This window comes from Saccopteryx leptura, chromosome 1, assembly GCF_036850995.1.
Source record: "Saccopteryx leptura isolate mSacLep1 chromosome 1, mSacLep1_pri_phased_curated, whole genome shotgun sequence".
NCBI lineage: Eukaryota > Metazoa > Chordata > Mammalia > Chiroptera > Emballonuridae > Saccopteryx > Saccopteryx leptura.
This window is the reverse complement of record NC_089503.1, coordinates 3907105-3927126: the sequence shown is the minus strand read 5'-3', so window position 1 is coordinate 3927126 and position 20022 is coordinate 3907105. Positions and strand designations below refer to the sequence as shown.

General features: G+C 61.7%; 1 protein-coding gene across 1 annotated transcript in view; it reads right to left on the bottom strand.

Moving 5' to 3' along the window:
• Positions 1–20022, bottom strand: part of SHANK2 (SH3 and multiple ankyrin repeat domains 2) — a 428650-nt gene that overhangs the window by 228700 nt on the left and 179928 nt on the right. Inside the window, exons 17-18 of the mRNA XM_066359996.1 lie at positions 19556–19725; positions 13561–13674 (exon numbers count right to left, since the gene is read on the bottom strand). Coding sequence (XP_066216093.1) covers positions 13561–13674; positions 19556–19725 — 284 coding nt within the window. The remainder of the gene's footprint in view (positions 1–13560; positions 13675–19555; positions 19726–20022) is intronic.

Sequence of the window (20022 nt, the reverse complement as noted above, 5' to 3'; positions counted from 1 at the left end):
GAGGAGCCCCCTGCAAGAGGACTTTGGGGGTGAGTGTCAGCCGCTCTGATCTGGGCCCTCAGGCACAAAGGGTAATTGGACGTGAGTCTAAATGCTCCCAACTGGGTCCCATGCAGCCAAACCCGGGCCCAGGGTCACCAGATGCACGGTCTGCCTCCACGTGTCGAAGCTGAGGGCACCACGCTATGTCCCGGCGTGTCCCTGGGCTGCCAGAGCACGTGTGCCAGGGACGGAGCAGGCACCGCTACAGGACGGGCGGCCCAAGCCCTCGGGCCCCGGGACTCCCCTCGCGGGGCACTGCTCCCGCTGAGGGAGTCCTTTCTCTCCCTCTGCCTGTGACTGGGGGATGGCTCTCCCCCATGCCAGCCAGGCTCCGGCCACCTGGGGGGGAGCAGTAAGTGGGTAGTGAGGAGGAGGAATGTGTGAGCCAGCAGGGACAGATGGCATGGTGCCCGGGCTCCTTGAGTGGACAGCACGTCCTAACCCCGGGCGGCAGGACCCCAGGCCCCCGCTCCTGCGAGAGGTCGGGCAGCCCCGATTCACTCTCGGCCCTGCCGTGGACACCGACTGTCCTGCTTTGCTCTCAGACGTGTCCCCGTTTGGAATAATAAATGACACGCTCACCCTGGCAGCGTGACTCCTTCTAGGACCGTCCACGAGAAAAGCCGGGAGCTTCAGGAACAAGAACTAGGTCAGATCGTCACCGGCGTTCGGTATGTGTGCCAGGGCACAAGGACGGAGCTCGGCCCGGCAGTGCGGGGGCCGCACGTGTGCCTGAGCCAGCGCTCAGCGCACACCTGGGCACACGCGGGCCCCCCGAGCCTCCTGGAGGGTACACAGAACCATGCGTGTGCACACACGTGTGCGTGAGTGTGTGTGTGTCTCTGTACACGTGTACTTGTATATACATGTGTGTATCTTTTGATGTGCAGTGAGATCTGTGACCCGCTAAATGTTGTGTGTGCCGGTGGGACACGCGCCAGCATCCTCGGGGCCCTGAAAACGCAGTCCGCATAATGCTCAAAGCTGGAGTGTTTTCTCCCTCCTCTTCCTCCTCTTCCTCCTCCTCCCACACTAACACAGGCGGTGGAGGGGGACCAGCTGTGAGCGTGTGGCCTCTGCACGGCCCCAGCGCTGTTACAATAGTGTGGGACGGCATGGCCCGGGCATTCTCCGACGGACCTGTGCACAGTGGGGGGAGAGGGACCCCCTCAGCCAGGTATCGGGTCAGATGAAGCTCCCACCTAGGGATGAGAGAAGGTTCTAGCTCTGCTCCAGGATGCCGGACATGAGCCTCAGACCCGGGCCACCCCCCTCTCCTGGGTGCCCTTGCGGAAACAAGTCTGCTGAGGCACGCCCAGGGTCAGGAGGGCTGTTGGGTGACCGCTGACACCAGCAGCCCTGCTCTCCCCTGCGTCTGCTCACCCGCTCGAGTGGGACCTTCCAGAACCCCTCGAGGTCATGGTCAGGCACCCTCGAGGTGACCTGAAAGATCTCTGAGGCCCCCCAGCTGACCCCAAGAGACCCACCTGGACGGACAGCACCACGTGTCAGGCCAAGGAGCCCAGATCCAGTGACTGTCAGGAATTACCCCACCTCCGAGGTCCTGACCTGTGGAACGGCCCCTTGGCTGGGACACTGGCCCAATTCACCCCACGGAATGTTCTCCCGGGAAAGGACATCCCTGGAACATTCCAGGGAAACAGAGAAGCTCTAACCATTCACAAATGAGGAGCGACACAGTTGACGATGAAAGTGACTCCACTTCTGTCTTGGTTTCTTAGAAACCGGCCGGAGTGCGGGCCTTCCGTCTGCAGAACTGCACAGCGTCCCCCCTCTGAGCTCGCTGCCTTTCTCGCACACGGCATGCGCCGAGGGCCCACCAGCGTGCACCCTGCATCGCAGGACCCTCTGCTGGTCCCCGAGAGGAAAGGAGGGTGCCTGGGGCCAGCCCACACGGGCTCCTATTTGGAGGCAGGCGGGCTGGCTTTAGCTCAGCGGTCCCTGTGAATCACGTCTTCTTGTTTGGAGACAGGGAGGGCTGAGCGCTCTGTGGCCAAGCCCCTGAGTGCCCGGAGCCCGGCCTGGGCGATGGGGCTCCACGGACGCACCTGCACACGCGTGGACTACAGCGTCAGAACCTCCGGTGTCGTGCAAAGGGCACCTCGGCTTCCGGGTTAAACAAGCAGGGGTGGCTGGGGGCTTACTCCCGGTGAGCAGCTGCTCCGAGTGGACCACGCCCCTGAGGATCTGGCTGCGTTCACACAAACCTCTAACCCCAACAGCTGCTCTGAGGGCTGACAGGACTCCCGCCTCGGCCAGGAGAGGGCGCCATGGGCTTGGGGCGGCTCTGAGCAGGTCCCAGCGGGCGGCCTGCAGGGCTGGTTGCAGTTTGGAGGGTGGTAAGTTCCTACCGCCTGCAGCCAAGTCCCAGCTTCCAGCTGAGCCGCGGGAGCCCAGCCCTCTGTGCCCTCAGGACTGGGAAGCCCTACTGTTCTCAAAACAACCCCCCCCCTCCCCGTAAAGCCAGGAGCACCCCAGAGGCTCAGGTCTCCAAGCGCCAGCGTCTGCCCCGGGCAAGGCCGTGGGCGTCTCCTACGGCAGAGCTGCCACAGCCACTGTGGGGCCCGGTGCAAAACGAACATCGGGGCCCCTTGTTCAGAAAGGATGGAGGAATTCAGGGCGGTGAGGGCCGAGCACGGGGCCCCTCCCAACGCTGTGCGTCACCCACCCACGATGCCAGTCCCCGCTGACTTGATACAAGTTCATCCACGTCCTCAAGACCCCCACCAGCCAGGGATCGGGGGCAGGTTTTATCTTTAGACAGACCCTCCAGAACTCCACGGAGACAGGGGAAGGGGCAGCCCGACTCCGGCTACGGAGGTCAGCCCATCTCTGGGGCTGAGGACGGAAAAGTGGCCTCACGCTGTGCAAAGTGCCCGCGTGCGTGGATTAAAGGACGAGCATCCTGGGAGACCCATGTGGGGCCTTCACATTGGGAGGCCATTCCTTGGGGTGCTGTCAGCCAAAAGCAGACGGCCGCCAATGGCACCGTGGAAAGAGCAGAGGGGTCGTGGGCCGGTGCCGCCCACGTCAATGCCCCCAACCCACAGAGCCATTGAATATGGTGTTCTGGAAGAATATTTCCAGTAAATGACATACTGTCCTTTGTGACTTGGGGTGGGAGGTGGGGATCGGAGGCTCCAGGATTTAACAGGGTGTTTGCAAATACCTGTACTACAAAGAGTCCTCGGGCTACAACATCGCGTTTACAATGCTCCTTCCATAAAAACTTTAAAAATAAAACTGAGACGTGAGTGTTCCGGCTGACGCCGTGAGCATCGCACTCAGGACCGCGTGGGCGGACTAGTTTGGTGGCGCCCGGTGGAAGACCGTGCGGTCCCACGGCGTGGCAGGGAGGGAGTTGGCGTCCCCCGGCACGCTCACCTACGCCACTTTGGGCTGCTGGAAGCGCCGGTGTTCTGCGTGTGTGAGACGAGGGTGTGCTTCGACTGACTCCAAAATTCGGGTTACGTCACTGTCGTAGGAATGAAACTGTGTCGTAACCCGAGGACCCCCAGCGCACACTGATGCTCAGAGAAAGGCCGAAATCTCGGCGGTCATTGTCAAGGAGTTGTAGGATTACGAGAGACTTTCATTTTCCTCTCTGCAGCTTTCTGCCTTTGCCAGGCTCAGTACGGGACCGGACTCGATGGGTATAATAAACACGTTAATTTAAAAAGCGAATGCCTCTCTGAAGAAGAGGCGCGCACAGACAGTAGGGCCGTGAAACGAGGCTCAAGGTCCTTTGTTACCAGGGAAGTGCAGCTCGAAACCCCTGGGGGACGACAGCGCCTCACCCCCAGGGTGGGGGGGTGAGGACAAACCGGAACCCTGGCGTTGTCAGCGGGAACCTCAAAACGGTGCCACCGCCCCCGCAGCAAACAGTCGGGCGGGTCCTCGAAGGGTTAACCAGGGAGCTGCCTGCTGACCCGGCAATTCCCCTTCTGCGTCTCTGTCCCCAAAACTGGAAACAGGCGTTCAGACTGAAACTTGGACACAAACGCTCACAGCAGTACGATTCACAAAAGCCCAGCAGTGGAAAAATCCAAGCATCCGTCACGGGACAGGCGGATAAGCACAAGGACAAACGGTGGTCTGTCCACACCACAGAACATCCTGCCTTAAAAAGAAACAAAGTTCTGATACAACGCGAGAGAACCTCATGCCGACGTACGCCAGCCACCCAGGAGCACGCAGCGCCTGGTTCTGTTTACACAGAGCGCCCAGAACTGGCAAGTCCGTGGACAGGACGCGGATGAGTGGTCATCCAGGGCTGGGAGCTGGCTGCTTATGGGCACGGGGCTACTTCTTGGGGCGATAGAATGTTCTGGAATCAGACAGTGCCGCTGCTTACACCACCTTGTGGACACACTGAACACCATTAAATTGTACACTTAAAATTTTTTTTTCTGTATTGATTTCAGCGAGAGAGAAAGGGGGAGAGAGAGACAGACAGACAGACAGGAACACTGAGCTGCTCCTGTATGTGCCCTGACCTAGGATCGAACCGGCAACTTTTGAGCTTCCACACAATGCTCTAATCAACCGAGCTATCTGGCCAGGACAAATCATACACTTGAAAACGGGCATCTCAGCCTGACCTGCGGTGGTGCAGTGGCTAAAGTGTCGACCTGGGACGCTGAGTTTGCTGGTTCAAAGCCCTGCACTTGTCTGGTCAGGGCACATATGGGAGTTGATGCTTTCTGCTTCTCCCCCCTGCTCTCTCTTTCTCTCTCTCCTCAGTAAAATAAAAATAAATAGAAAAAGGGTCAATCTACGGTATGGGAAGTCTTTCTCAAAATAGGAAGAGAGGAAGGGGGTGCGAGTCTGAGGTCCTCCGGGACACAGGGTGATGGATGTAAGACACAGGACAGGGTTCGCTAAGAACGAGTCGCACAGCCTGACTTCATGAACCGCTCTGAAGATGAGCAAGGACTCTCCACATCCAGCCAGGTCTGCGACGGCGCCCAAGCCGCCACGGCCCGTGCCGTCTCCCTGGTTCCCCAGGCCAGGTCCCCACACCCCGGGGCCCCCAGGCCCTGACTGGCTGGCAGTGAGGGAGGATGCACAGGGCGCCCCCCACACCCCATGCTGCTCTTGGCCACGTGACTCTGGGAGCAGGAGGCTGGCCTGTCCACGCCCGCTCTGCACATGCACGCCTTACAGGGACCTGCCCACGTGTGGTTGCAGCCTTCTCAGCACGCGGCCCGTGAGCCAATATTTATTCATTCATTCTCCCTGGATCTGTTTCCTGTTTCCTATTTCAGAGGAGCCAAAAGCATCTCAGCTCAGTCACGGAGCACCATCTGATGGCTTCTGTTTTCCAGAACGAGCCGCTGCGTACTCTAAGGGGTGGTCCCTGGCTCCCGCTGGGGCTCCAGCGACATGGGCCTCCTGGCCCTCGGCCAACCGTCCCGAAACTGGGTGCCCAGGTGCCAGGAAAGAGTCCTCGAGAGGGTCCCCACCGTCTGACACGTGCAGGTCAGTGGCCACCCGCACGTATGGGGAACAGCCTGTCTGCGTCACCTCTCACGGGCCACAACCACATGTCTTCCGGGGCCCCCAGGAGCCCGTCTCTCAGGGTGCAGGCCAGCAGGACGGGCCCCCAGCTTCCCCAGCAGGACGCCTGGGCCCCAGTGCCATGCCTAGCTCTTCAGGGGCAGGGTGAGGCCCACTTGCTGGATTTGGAAGGCAGGGCGGGCGGGCAGGGTCTGAGGCCATGGTGCATCCGGGTTGGCTGAGGGAACTGATCCCTAAAAATCTCCAGGGGCCGAAGACCCAGACAGACCCTTGCATGTGAGGCCAACAGTGTATTTTTCAGGTTTCGTAACACCTTGTTGCCTCCCCTACTGTTCACGTACTCTATGGTTTTGAATAAATCTCATCGAGTAGTGTTAGAAAGGTCACAAGTAGGAGGGGCTACACAACTGAAATTGGGGTGACCTGTGAATGAGAGGGAGAGAGGGCACCTGCAACCACCCCATGAAAGGTCCATCCATGCGTCTATCCATCCATCTGTCCACACATCTACCAATCCGTTCACTTATACACCACTAATCCATCCATCTACCATCCCCTTACCCATTCATCCACTCAACCATCCATCCATCCATCCATCCATCATCCATCCATCATCCATCCATCCATCATCCATCCATTCATTCATCCATCCATTCATCCATCATCCATCCATCCATCATCCAACCATCCATCCATCATCCATCCATCCATCCATCCATCCATCCATCATCCATCCATCAATCTATCCATCATCCATCCATCCATCATCCATCCATTCATTCATCCATCCATTCATCCATCATCCATCCATCCATCATCCAACCATCCATCCATCATCCATCCATCCATCCATCCATTCATCCATCCATCTATCCATCCATCATCCATCCATCATCCATCCATCCATCATCCATCCATCCATCATCCAACCATCCATCCATCATCCATCCATCCATCCATCCATCATCCATCCATCAATCTATCCATCATCCATCCATCATCCCCATCATCCACCCATCAATCTATCATCCATCCATCCATCCATCCATCATTTATCCATTCACTCATCCATCCATCACCCACCCATCATCCATCATCCATCCATCAATCTATCCATCATCCATCCATCATCCACCCATCATCCATCCATCAATCTATCATCCATCCATCCATCCATCATTTATCCATTCACTCATCCATCCATCACCCACCCATCATCCATCATCCATCCATCAATCTATCCATCATCCATCCATCATCCACCCATCATCCATCATCCATCCATCCATCCATCATCCATCCATCAATCTATCATCCATCCATCCATCCATCCATCATCCATCCATCCATCACTTATCCATTCACTCATCCATCCATCACCCACCCACTCAACCACCCATTCATTCTCCTGGTTCTCTGCTCTCATGGGAAGCGATGCATGTCAATCAACACACCTCACAACTGAGTGTTCTCATACTACCCTACAGGCCCTCACCTGTGATCCCCTTGGCTCATACCCTTTCTACCAATTAAATCTGCTCCAGCTCAAAGTTCTAGGTCCCAGCTCATCCATCACCCCCGTGGGAAGATGGCAGCCAGGCAGGGGGTTTAGGGCATGCCCTAAGGTCCTGCCCTAAGGTCCTGCCCTAAGGTCCTGCCCTAAGGTCCTGTGTGCTCTCCGCACGTTTGGCGTGTACGTGCAGACATGGCATGTCGGGTGACGAGGGTCCGACAGCCCACGTCAGTGAGCAGGTCTGAGAGCCAGTCTACTCTGGGAGCTCTCCGTGAGGGACTCCCCCACCCCCACGGCGGCCCTGCCGTCAGCGTGCTACCGCCTCTGCTGTTGCACAGAGCAAAAGCAGCAGCCAGAGGGGCTGAGTAACTTGTCTGAGGTCACACAGCAAGGCATCGGTGATGCTCTGGCTCCAGGCCTGTGGCCTTCAGAGTCCTGGAACGCAACGCTGTGTGTTCTCTGGGGCTGGGCTGTGGGCCTTCTCCCCGGGACACAGGACGGAGGGCCAGAGGCGTCATGACCCAGGCTCCCGAAGGCCGACAGGTCAGCTGGCAGCCTCCTCAGGGAGAGTCACGGGACAGCCTCTGCCCTCGGACTGTGCGGCAGGAGGGAAGCAGAGGGAGGGAACGCCCCACGGGAAGCAGCCGGGGAACGGGGCTTGGGGCCTGGCTGTGCACCTTCACCACGGCTACGGGCCGAACGGTGTTCCTCCAGGTTCACAGGTGGACGCTCTGGCGCCCGGTACGACTCGACGGTGTTTGGAGACGGGGCCTTTAGGGAGGTCAATAGGGTTCTGTGGGGCCTTTAGGGAGGTCATTAGGGTTCTGTGGGGTCTTCAGGGAGGTCATTAGGGTTCTGTGGGGTCTTTAGGGGGGTCATTAGGGTTCTGTGGGGTCTTTAGGGGGGTCATTAGGGTTCTGTGGGGTCTTTAGGGAGGTCATTAGGGTTCTGTGGGGTCTTTAGGGGAGTCATTAGGGTTCTGTGGGATCTTTAGGGGGGTCATTAGGTTCTGTGGGGTCATAGGGAGGTCATTAGGGTTCTGTGGGGTCTTCAGGGAGGTCATTAGGGTTCTGTGGGGTCGTAGGGGGCAGCCTAACCCTACAGGGTCGAGCCCTTGTCAGAAGAGACAGGGACACAGAAATGTGCCCCGAGGAGGCCACGCGAGGACACAGGGTGGAGACCGTCTGCAGGCCGGGAAGGGCGGTCTCTCCAGGACTGGCCCCGGCGACGCCCGACCTGGGACCTGAGCCTCCGGGGACGGAGGGAGAGCAGTGTCCGCTGCTCGAACGCCGCAGGCGGTGCTGTTTGGTCCCGGCAGCCCCGGCAGAGTGACGGGACTGTGCTGTCCCCAGCCATCGCCCAGGGTAGGAGTGAGAGTGTCCCTGCCACCCCGAGACTGAGCCACACCACTTGCCCCTCCAGGACCTACAGTCCACTGTGACGGCTGGACAGGGTGACGTTCCGGACGGAGCTGCATGCTCTGTGGAGGCAGGAGGGGGCACGGGGGTAGGACAGCAGGGCCAGGCACCGGCGACGCCCGGTTGCCATGATAACCGGAGGCGACCGCCCCGCTCATGGGAGGAAAGGGGCGGGGAGGGCCTGGGTCCCAGAGCATCGCCGAGCACTGAATCCCCCTGAGGGAACCGGAAATGGCAGACAGACAGACAGACAGACAGACCCGGCAGAACTCTATTTTGGGGGCAAGCCCAAGTGTGGAAAGTAGTGTTTAATCCACAAAGCAGCTGCTTACAGACGGGTGTGCACACCCAGGCAGCGAGGCTCCGAGTGCCTTTTAAAAAAATGGCATAAAAGAAAGACAGGGGGTGGCAAGCTTCTGCCCCAGCAGTTTAACAAAACCACAGCTTCTAGCGGCCATGACGCGCAGCCCTCTCTGACTGGACGTTCCGTCAGGGGGCAGCTGGTCATTGCTCCGGGGCTGGCCCTTTGGTTGCTTAGTAATCTCTCAGCTTACAGTTGTGCTCACAGAGTCACTGGCCTGTATTGTCCAATGTCCTAAAGATAACAAAAACATGCTATTCTGGAACCAACCGCGCCGCGGTGACTCACGGGACTCCTGTTCAAAAGCAGGACCTGGCGAGCCCCTGCCCAGACGAAGGGCACCAACCAGAGCCACCCAGAAATGTGGGTGACAGCTGCCACCCTCGCGTGGCCTCCCGGGGGAGTGTTCCGAGCTGGGAGAGGACAGGTCGCGGCCGTGGCCTTCTCTGCGGGCTCCCTGCTGGAGGGACAGCGCAGCGGCTGTCCGCCTCCCTCCGCTGGCCACGGCGTCCCGGCCGTCCTCGGTGGACCGTCCCTTTGCATCCCGGACCCGCAGAGCCTCACTTCTCAAGCACACCCAGCGGCCCGCGTGTGGCTCAGGTCAGCCGAGGCAGGGCTGATCCTAGACGTGTGCTGAGCAGGCAGGAAAGAGCGACTCTCTTTAGGCTGCACTTGGACCTCAGAGGACAAAAGCCTGCACTCCTGGGACCAACCCGAGAGGCGAGCTGGCCAGGAAATAAAGCCACCATGGAGGAATCGGGATCGAGAGATGGAGAGGAAGCTCCCTGGGACATGGTTTGACCACCTAGATCCAGCTATGCCTGAAGCCAGCCTCTAGCCTTTTAAATTATATAAGCTAATAAATCCCCCCTTGCCGGGGAGGGGAGTGCTGTAGGGGCCTCTGGGGTTTTGTCACCTCTAATTAAAAAACAGTGACAATGACCAGAACAGCCCCCGAGCTGGGATGGAGCAGGGAGAAGGTCAGGTGTTCAGATCTGGAAACCCCAGCTCTGCCACGAGCCAGGAGGTCAGTCCCCGGTCACCACGAACCCAGACCTCCTCCTCCAAACAGCAGACCCCTAAACCCTAAATCAGGGTTTCGCAGGGGCAGAGCCTGCAGCTCCCCACAGGACCCAGCCCCTAGCATGCAGGTCTGAACCCCCACCCCACCCCCCGCCACCCAGTCACCGTCGAATGAGCTGGACTTCTCAACTAGCTCCACCTGAGTTTCTCGGAGGTTCCCGAGGTAACTGCAGTTTAACTTGGATGACTGAGTTCCGAGGGCATCGGTCAGCCACCCCAGGGCAGGAGGGCGGGGCTTGGCGAAGGCAGCTGTTCCTACACACTTATTTCTAGAGGGCACACGTGAGATCACTAGGTGAGACGGGAAGCCAGTGTCCCCCGCATGGACAGAGGGGCGTTCACAGTACCTAGCAGACAGGAGGCAACGGGATGAGACTCGAGCTGTCTGCGGGCAGCCCTGCCCCCACGCTGGCCTCCTCCACATCGCCAAGAGGGTGGGCAGCCCCAGGAGCTGTGTGGAAGCCCCCCCCCACCCCCCCGCAAGCCTCCCAGGGATGAGACCAGCCGTGGTCTGGGAAGAGGTGTTTGCAAATGTTTGTCCCTGACACACAGCTTCCTTGAAGCTTATACACTGCTCACAAAAATTAAGGGATATTTCAAAATAAATATGAAGTGATAGAAAAAGCATTTGATTTTTTTTTTTTATTAAACAAGAACATCAGAAAAGCAAATAACAAGTCAAAGAAAGTCGTTTACGCAAGTGAGATGCAAAACCAACTTTTATGTCACTGGTGAAAATGCACTGTACTGGGGCAGCTGCACGGGCCCGGACCCCCTCGTTTCTGTGAGCAGTGTACAAAGAGCGACCACAAATCAGTAAGAAATAAACAACCCTAAAGAAAACTGAGCAAAAGACCCGAACTGGCATGCAATGAAAGAGGAAACGTAAGCCGTCAACCAACACGCAGAAAGGCATTCAGACTCGGAGGCGAGCAAACAAACGAGGATTCAAGGCCTACGACGGGGCTGCCCGAGCGCCGAGACCCACAGCGCGGAGCCTGCCCGCAGGGACGTGGGCACACCACCGCGAGGGACTGAGTGTCTGAGTCCCCCAAACGTGTAGGGTGAAGCCCTACTCCCCAGTGGGGTGGTCTTTGGGGGCATCCCTTCTTTCCTTCAGCTCAGTCGTGGAATTCTAAGGAGAAGGGACCAAGCCATCGCAGCCCAGCCTGGGCCTGACGGAGGAGGAAACGATGCCCAGGAAGGGGGCAGCCTGGGTCACCGCAGGGCGGAGGCTGGAGCCGCCCCTCCTTCCACCCTCAGGCTGGGTCCGTCACCGTGATGGTCCGTCCTGTGTGTTCACCTGAACGGGCTAACGCACCCAGTCATTCGGCCAACCGCGAGTCTAGACGTCGCCATGAACGTTATTTCGTAGACGTGGCCAACAACAGCGCCAATCCGCTGACGCGAAGTAAAGAGACAGGGCTTTCCGTGATAATGTGGGTGGGCCTCGCCCAATCAGGTGAAAGGCCTTAAGAGCAGAACTGAGGCTTCCCGGAGGCAGGAGAAATCCTGCCACCTCCCGGCTGCAGCGCCGGCTCCGCCCGGTCTCCAGGCTGTGGGCTGCTCCACGTGTCAGACTTGCCAGCCCCAGTGACAGCACGAGCCAATTCCTCCAAATTAATCTCGTAATGTGTACACGTATCTGAGTCTCCATCCACATCCATACCTGATGGTTCCGGAGAACTGTGACTGGTCATCACCCAGTGCTGACAGCTGGCTGGGGACCAGGTGGCCCAGCCCCCGTGGCATCCAGTTCGCACGACTGGCCCTCGACAAGGGGGACCGAGGGCCAGAGCCCCTCACCGTGGGCAGGATCTCTGCGCACACCCTTCCTGTGCCTGCCGGCCGGAGGCAGAGGGTCCCCGAGAAGGGCCCAGCCTGGACCCGAGTCGTACTGCGGAGGGAAGTGGCCACCGGCTGACCAGGAGAACCGCGCTGCACAGGGGCCGGTGGAAGGAAACGCAGGCTGCATTAAGCCACCTGAGCTGTGGGCTTATCTGGGACAGCAGCTGACGCCGCCCGGCCTGGTTCACGCAGTTAGAATGTTCTACAGTCAGACACACGTGCCACGCCGGCTGGCCTCCACTCCCCACACACGGCAGGCCCGCGGACACGCACTCCGTCCTGCATCAGGACACAGAGGGCTGAGAGGCCGCCCCCTCCCTCTCGGTGCTCTAGGGGTCTGGACACCAGGAGCATGGGGCAGGGGCACAAGGGGTGTAGAAGGTAACTTCCCGCAGAAAGCCCCCTCCACGCACAGTCCCACGGCCACGTGCGGCAGCTTGCCGTCAACCCTCCGGGCTGCGGTCTGCAGGGAGGTGAGCTGCTGTAAGTCGGGGCACGCCTGCTTCTCACCTACGACGTCCCTGGTCCCCGACCTGGTACAGATGTCACCTGCGGCCAGCACTTCAACGCGCAGACAGGTCATTTCCAGTGAATAAGCGACTCGGAGCCGGTTGGGAACCTGCCTGCAGGGAGCCAGCCGGGGAGCCAGCCGGGGAGCCAGCGGTCCACCCAGGAGGGCACAGCAAAGCCGGCCCTGGAGCAAACGTGGCCGCTCCCAGACGCAGCACGGGGCCCCGGAGCAAACGTGGCCGCTCCCAGACGCAGCACGGGGCCCCAGAGCAAACATGGCTGCTCCCAGACGCAGCATGGGCCCCGGAGCAAACATGGCTGCTCCCAGACGCAGCATGGGCCCCGGAGCAAACATGGCTGCTCCCAGACGCAGCTCGGGGCCCCGGAGCAAACATGGCTGCTCCCAGACGCTGCACGGGGACCCAGAGCAAACATGGCCGCGCCCAGACGCAGCACGGGGCCCCGGAGCAAACATGGCTGCTCCCAGACGCAGCACGGGGCCCCGGAGCAAACATGGCTGCTCCCAGACGCAGCACGGGGACCCAGAGCAAACATGGCCGCGCCCAGACGCAGCACGGGGACCGGGGCTCAGGCCCGCCGCCACCAGAGGCGCGCACGCGGACCAGGCGCCTCCCAGAGACGCCCAGTGCTCCGCTTTCTCCCAATTCCCCTGTTTTCACTTCATACCATTTAATAGAAGTGGTCTCCTCCTAACGTTTTAACCAGCGCGATCTCTCGGCCAGCAATCATAAAATGGTTTTCAGCAAGGCTCCCCGGGGAGTCTCGAGAGCCATGGGGAACGGTCTCCCTGGTGACCAGCAGCCCGCGTTTGAGCGGTTTCTACGGAGACGTCCCACTGCGGGGTTCTCACGGATGGTCAGGGAGAGGCCTTCTGCAGCAGCCAAGCTGCCTGTTCATGAGATCAGCTCGCGAGACCGAGAAGGAGGCTTCAAGCCTTTCATCAACCAGAAAAGGCTTTTTTTTTTTTGATGGCTGAAACATTCAATCCAAGTTTTCCAGCACATGGACCAAGCAGCCTCCTAACTAAGAAGTTTCCATGCTGCCTTGCACACTGATGTCCGGTTTCGACAGAGCCCAGAGGAAGCGCATCGGCCTGCTAGAGAAGTCCCTGTTCTGAAACCCGGCCCTCCCCGGGATGGCGCACCGGCGACCCCTTCCGCACGCTCCATGCACCCACCGCCGACACCGCGGCCGCGCCCCGGGCCTCGGAGAGGTCGCCTTACCTGCCTGGATGTCCTTGGGCCTGCACTGGACTTCCTCCACACACTCGGCCGGGAACCACCCAATGTGGCCGCGGGCACTGCCTTCCCAGAAGCCCCCTTCGCCGATGCTCAGAACTGGAGACAGAGAAAGGCCGGCGTCAGTGGCAGGCAGGCCGCTGGGGGTGAGGGGGACCGCAGCGAGGCCGGCGTGTCATCGGCCGGGCATGGGGTAGGTTGGCGGCTGGGCTCTGGTCCATTTGCTGCTGACCACACTATGGATGAGGGGACCAGGCAGAGTGTCCCTGGGGGAGGACAGTGCTGAGCGTGGTGGCAGCGCAGTCCCCACGTCCCCTCTGCCTGTTAGGCCGCAGGGACACAGTGCGAGCACCGGATGTCCTGGGACCGTGACAGCTCACCCAGCGTCACGTGGCCACCGTGTCCCGGTGGAGCCGGGAGTCTGGTAACGGGGGCAGGCCCCCTCAAAGGGGAGAAGGAGGGATGAGGTCATGTCTGTCCCTCCCACGCCGGGTCCCCAGGCGCTAGGCCACCAGGATGAAGGGAAGGGGAATGGCGGCAGGAGACGGGAGAGCAGGCCGTGGTGGCTCCATGGGGACAGGGGCCACCTGGACTCATGAGAAAGGGATGAACTGGCACCGGTGCCAGGGAGACCTGGCCCTTCTGCGTGCTGGCTTATTAGTGAAGAACGTATTGCTCAGGATGGTCCTGCGAGGAGAAGGGTCTGCGATCCCCCAGAGCAGGGGTGGCGGGCTTCCCCTCGGGGCGGGGTGCTCTGCACAGCGGGAACGGGGAGGGACAAGCCGGGCTGCAGACACACCTCCCCCGCCTGCACGGCGGGGCCTCCCTTCCCCGGGCGAAGGGCTGGGGGCACACGGCCTCAGTGAACAGCTGCCGGAGAAGACAGTTTCTAATCTCAACGGACACTGTTTCTAATCGGAGGGATGCTGTGCGGGGTGGGGCTGAGCGATGCCCCCCCCGGAGGCACGGGCTGGGGGAGGGGTGCAAGGACCCACGTGCTCCCCAAGGCACCATCCTGGAGGTCAATGTTTCCCTCCACCTCTCATTTCAATCTCCAAGGCCAGATAAAAGGAACAGCCAGACCCGAGACTTCTGAAGGTCAGCGGCAGGGAAAACATCCGCTTTATACGCCTTCGCCTGATAACGTGCAGAATGGCCTCAATGAGGCGGACAAGCAGCCCCCCCCCCCCCCAGCTGCTTGCTTGACCAGGATGATCCTAATGGCTGGAAGCATCTCCTCCCAAAGCCGAGGCTTCCCCACCGACCGGTCGTCACCCATGACTTCCCAGCAGACCAGGACCCAGGGTTACCCGCCGGCTCAGCCCAGGGCGGTGCTGTGTTGCGGGTTACCGGAGCCAGGGCCCTCAGTGCAGGAGACATGCTTCCTTCCTGGGAAGCTGTGGGCAGGCAGTCCTGGCAGCGTTCGAGGGTCCCCTGGGGGCGGAACGCATAGGAAGCGCTGTGCCCGGCTTCCCTACGCCACAGGCCGGAAAGCGCCGTGATCTCCGCGCCTCGGCGTCCTCGTCTGCCAGAGCGGGACATCTCTGCCCGGCTCAGAGGGCTACCGTGGGCGACACAGAGGCACGTGAGCCCGGGCACGGAGCCCCCCTCTGCCCGCTCGCTTCCTCCGAAGGCCCCCGCCGGGGACAGCGCGGCCCAGCTCCCCCTGTGATCGGCAGGAAGCGCACACGCCCGGTGTTAACGCTGTTCCGAGACCAAGAGAAAGGACGGAAGGCTGTCTGCAGCTGGGGTGACGGAGCGGAGGGGGCAGATCCCAGGGGCCCCAGGAGGCGTGGGCTCGGGGACCCCCAGCTCGGGGACCCTACACAGCGGGCTGGTTGCAGAGGTACAGGGACTGAACAGGGTCTGCTGAGGGGCCAGATGGGGGCGGGTGAGGGGCGGAGAGAGGACCCGGGGGCCCTGGGTTTCCGGTGAAGCAATAGCCAGTGGATTGCTTCCTCTTACAGAGACGAGAGGAAGATGGGGGTCCAGGGTGGGCGGGGAACTCTGGGGACCGCGGGGGACCCTCTGTGCGCAAGGTGGTCGGCATCACAGGTCCTCCCGGTCTAAGCAGCCGCGTGTGAGTCCCTAGGCCTTGGACGGACGCTGGGCCACGTGGCCACGCCCCTGGGCAGCACTCCTGGGGTCTGTCTCCCCCGTTCTCGGGGCTGGGTCAGATGGCTGTCCTGTCGGCACACGGGTGCCCGGGGGGGGGGGGGGAATGGCCGTTCCTTGTACAGTGGAGGAGAGGGGGCTGAGCTGGGCTCACCCACAGATCGGTCATCTGGGTCATTCGGGAGGAAACATTTCACACCCTGAGGATAAACAGTGCGTCCGCTCACCGTCCAGGTGTGCCCCACGGCCATGCTGGAATGAAGGCGGAGAAGGAGGTCCAGTCTAACTGTCCCCTCTGCCGGTCACTACCCGGGACCACTCTCCTCCAGACACTCGAGTCCCGCCTTGAACACTGGACTCTAACAATAATTACCCGGCCCGGATAGGCTCGGCAAGGCACCAGGGCTTGTGGGGACCGTGGCTGTGTGTCACCCCCTGCGATGCTCCGTGCCCCTCTCCACCCCACCCTGTTGGGGTCACTGAGGAGGGACTGACCGAGTGCTCGGGGCGAGCGTAGGGGAGATCTGAGCCTGTGCTCCCTCCCCTCCTGCTCGGAATACCGACCGGGCGTGCACACGGGCACCCTGGGCTGAGCCGTCTGAGCGTGCACACGGGCACCCTGGGCCGAGCCGACTGGACGTGCACACGGGCCACCCTCCCATCCTGCTCGGAATCCCGACCGGGCGTGCACGCGGGCACCCTGGGCCGAGCCGTCTGGGCGTGCACGCGGGCACCCTGGGCCGAGCCGACTGGGCGTGCACGCGGGCACCCTGGGCCGAGCCGTCTGGGCGTGCACGCGGGCACCCTGGGCCGAGCCGACTGGGCGAGCACGCGGGCACCCTGGGCCGAGCCGTCTGGGCGTGCACGCGGGCACCCTGGGCCGAGCCGTCTGGGCGAGCATGCGGGCACCCTGGGCCGAGCCGTCTGGGCTGTCCTCCATGCCCCACCCCCAAGGACCCGGGACGGGCGCCCCCTTGCTCCTGGGCACCCCTCATTTTAAAAAAGTCAGGTTGGGGTACATGTCCCCAAGGACTCGGGTTCTAAATGTCTACTGTGAATGTTAGGACCTGTCCTGACAGGGCTGAGCAGCAACAGCTTGAAAAAAACGAGAGCTGAGGCCCTAGCCAGGGACTCCTGAGTCTTGCGTCCACGTCAGCCTGGGCCTCCCTCTCACTTCCCCTGGTTGGTCAGGCCCACGTCACCCTGAGTGTGACAGCCAGAGCAGGGGACTCACTTGCCTCTGATCATCCAACAGTAATCAGGCAAGCCCCGGGGGGCTGTCCTTACCACTGTCTCTGAATGGGGGCACCTCCCTCCCATAAGAGGGGGCGCTCCCTGCCCGGCAGAGCCACGGCCGCTGTCTGCCCGGGAGGAGGCAGTGAAGGGCGCGGGCTGGAGCAGACGGGACCCCTGAGGGCGGCTGCGGGAAGGTGCCCAAGGCCTCGCCTGGCCTGCCAGCTCTGGGCATTGCCACAGCTGTCCAGAGATGCCCTCCCGCCACTGCAGGGCAGGCCGGGGGACAGAAGGACGCACGGTGGAGGCAGCGCCCCCGGGGCGGATGCCACTGTTCAGGGACAACCGCACGCTCGACAGCCAGTGTGATCCCCTCTATCCGGGGCCCTCTGAGCAGAGACGGACCCGTGGACATAGTATCTCCCTGCTGCCAGACCGCCGTGGACAGCAACTCTGTGCCCAGAGGGGGTGTTGGCCGCACCGTGCTGCTGTGGGTCGATGGAAATGACCGAATGTCCCGGGGGAAAGAACTGGCCCCGGGACACGTGGTGACCTCAGATTCAAAGTGGCAGGCCTTGTGAGCTTTCACATTCACCATCTCCATATTCAACATTTTAAAGTTTACAGAAAAAAAAATGCTGCTGGAACAATTCAGGGGTTGCGTGTCTGGGCGTGACAAAGACCCTGTGGGCCACAACCGCAGCGTGCAGCCACGAAACCCGAGTGTGACTGAAAAGCAACCCCTTGTAGGTGCCGGGGCGTGCAGGGCCGTTGGCGGGCCTGGGGCAGGGGTGCGGGTGGGCGTGAGGGAGGGCCGCTCTATAGGAGAGAGCCCGGAGTAAGTGAAGTCCACTCGGCAGGGCCGGGGGAAAGGCCCTGCGGCCTCTGTAGCCTGAAGCACCAGACAGGTCAGTCAGAGGAGACCACGGACCCCAGAGGGACGGGGACGGGGGCGACCCCCCACCCCAGGGGAAAGAGCCACAGAGGGCTGGAAAATGCAGCCTCCCCCCATCTCCGACCGAGCCCAGAAAACACACGCCCGGGACAGGCCCAGAGCAGCTTGGCTCAAGGTCAAGACCAAGACGGCAGCCTGCCCAGAGCCGTCACCACTGTGACTGGCTGAAGAGGAAGAAAGAAAACTGCCCCGGGCCAGACTCGCCGCTCCCTAACCCCCCGCCGCCCAGGCGCAGCAGCAGGTCACAGGACGCATGAAGGCCCGAGGAGGGAGCCCGTCTCAAGAGACAAGGAAATCGAGTAAGCGAACCCCGGGATGACCCCGGTGCCATCCCAGACGACGATCCCACAAACCCCGAGGTCGTAAAACCAACACGTGTCCTTGGAAAGCTAAAAACCCTCTGCAGAGCAATAGGGAGTCTTGGCAAATAAAAGATTAAAAAAAAAAAATACACGTGGAAACGCTAGGGTTTAAATATGTCGTTTCTGCAATTTAAAAATTCACAGGAGGGTCCTCACAGCTCGCTGATGGGCCATCGCAGAGGGAAGAGCGAGGGGACTTGAAGTCATAGGAACGCTCAGCGGGAACAGTCCAGGGGAAGGGAAGGATGGGAAGGGACCGCGCAGGGCCCCCGGGGACGCGCCGAGGCCACTGGACGGGACGCTCAGACCCACGTGCCGCGGGGCCCGCGGGAGTCCGGCAGCTGCGGGGCTCCACCTGGCCAGCACGAGGGGCACTGGGCCGGACGGGGGAGGAGCGAGTTCACTACGGGCGCAGGTCCACACAGAGACTGGGGGGCAGCAGGATTTGAACCTGGCCCCCCTGCCTCCAGGGGCCCCTCTTCCTGCCCATGCCAGGCATCCTCTGGAAGCCGGCCCTTGATGGCGGAGGGAGGACACGGTGGCCACGTGAGGTGTGCCCTTTCCTGCTCTACCCAGTGAGGTCAGCTGCCCCCCCGCGGCCTGCAGCCCACATCTGCTCGGTCTCCACGCCCCTCCCGTGGCCCTCGGCGCCACAGACCTCGGCCGCAGCCACAGCCCCCCGCTGCCGTCCTGCAGGGCCTCGTGAGGGCCTCCCCTTCCTGCCCCCCTGCGCCCTGGCTGGGAGCAGTCCACCCCGCGGTCTGGCAGCCTGGCGGCCGTCAGAATGCCTTTCAGCCGCATTTCCTGGGGTTCTGCCTCGGGAACCCTTCCCTCCAGCCCAGCGGACTCCCCCCTCGGCCAGAGCAGACCTCCAGGGGGTGGCTCAAGCCAGACCGTCCACCTGGAACCCTTCCCTCCAGCCCAGCGGACTCCCCCCTCGGCCAGGGCAGACCTCCAGCGGGGTGGCTCAAGCCAGACCGTCCACCTGGACACCCCTCCTCGAATCCCAGTAAGACACGTCCTGTTCCGGGCCCGCGCCCACGTCTCCGGGAGGCCCTCAGCGTGTCCAGGTGGAAAGGGGCCCTGTGGTCGGCGTCCCCGTCTGTCCCCTCCCCCACACTCTCTGCAATGGGGCCTCATTCCACACAGGCGTGCTGTCTCCCCCAGTGGACAGTGGGGACACCGAGGCTGCGTCCCCTGAGAATGCCTGGTGAGCATCGCCCTGTTCCCCGCCTGCCCCTGGGGCTCCGTGCTCTCCACAGGGGGCCGTGGCCTGGCCCGGTCCCAAAGACAGAGGGCCTGCGTGGACACTGACCTTTGACCCTGTCGCCGCGGTGAAGGGGGATCTCGCCGTCCACCTGGGGCTGGTATGGCTTGACCACAACGAAGAGCCTCCCGGGCACTGCGCTGTACAGCTTCCGCCGGGGCCCCGCATACTCGAAGGGGGACAGGGCGTCCTTGTTGGCACCCGGCGGGAAGGCTGGCCTGCGGGGGCGGGCGGAGAGAGAAGGAGGGGGTCACGGCCCGGACAGAGCAGGCTGCACTGCGGACCCGGCCCGGCCCGTTCCCAACCACACCCTGCAGAGAGCAATCACATCGGAGCCTCTGCCGGGTCCTCCCGGGACAGGAGACGTTCCAGCTCAGTCCCGGCCGGCGGGGGGACATGGGCGCTGCCGTCCCCTGGGTGGGGAGAGGCGGGAGGCTCGGGGGCATGCCGCCAGCGAGCCGCAGGGGCACGCCGACGCTGCCTGAACTCAGGCGCGAGCCTTCCTGCTCGACCGA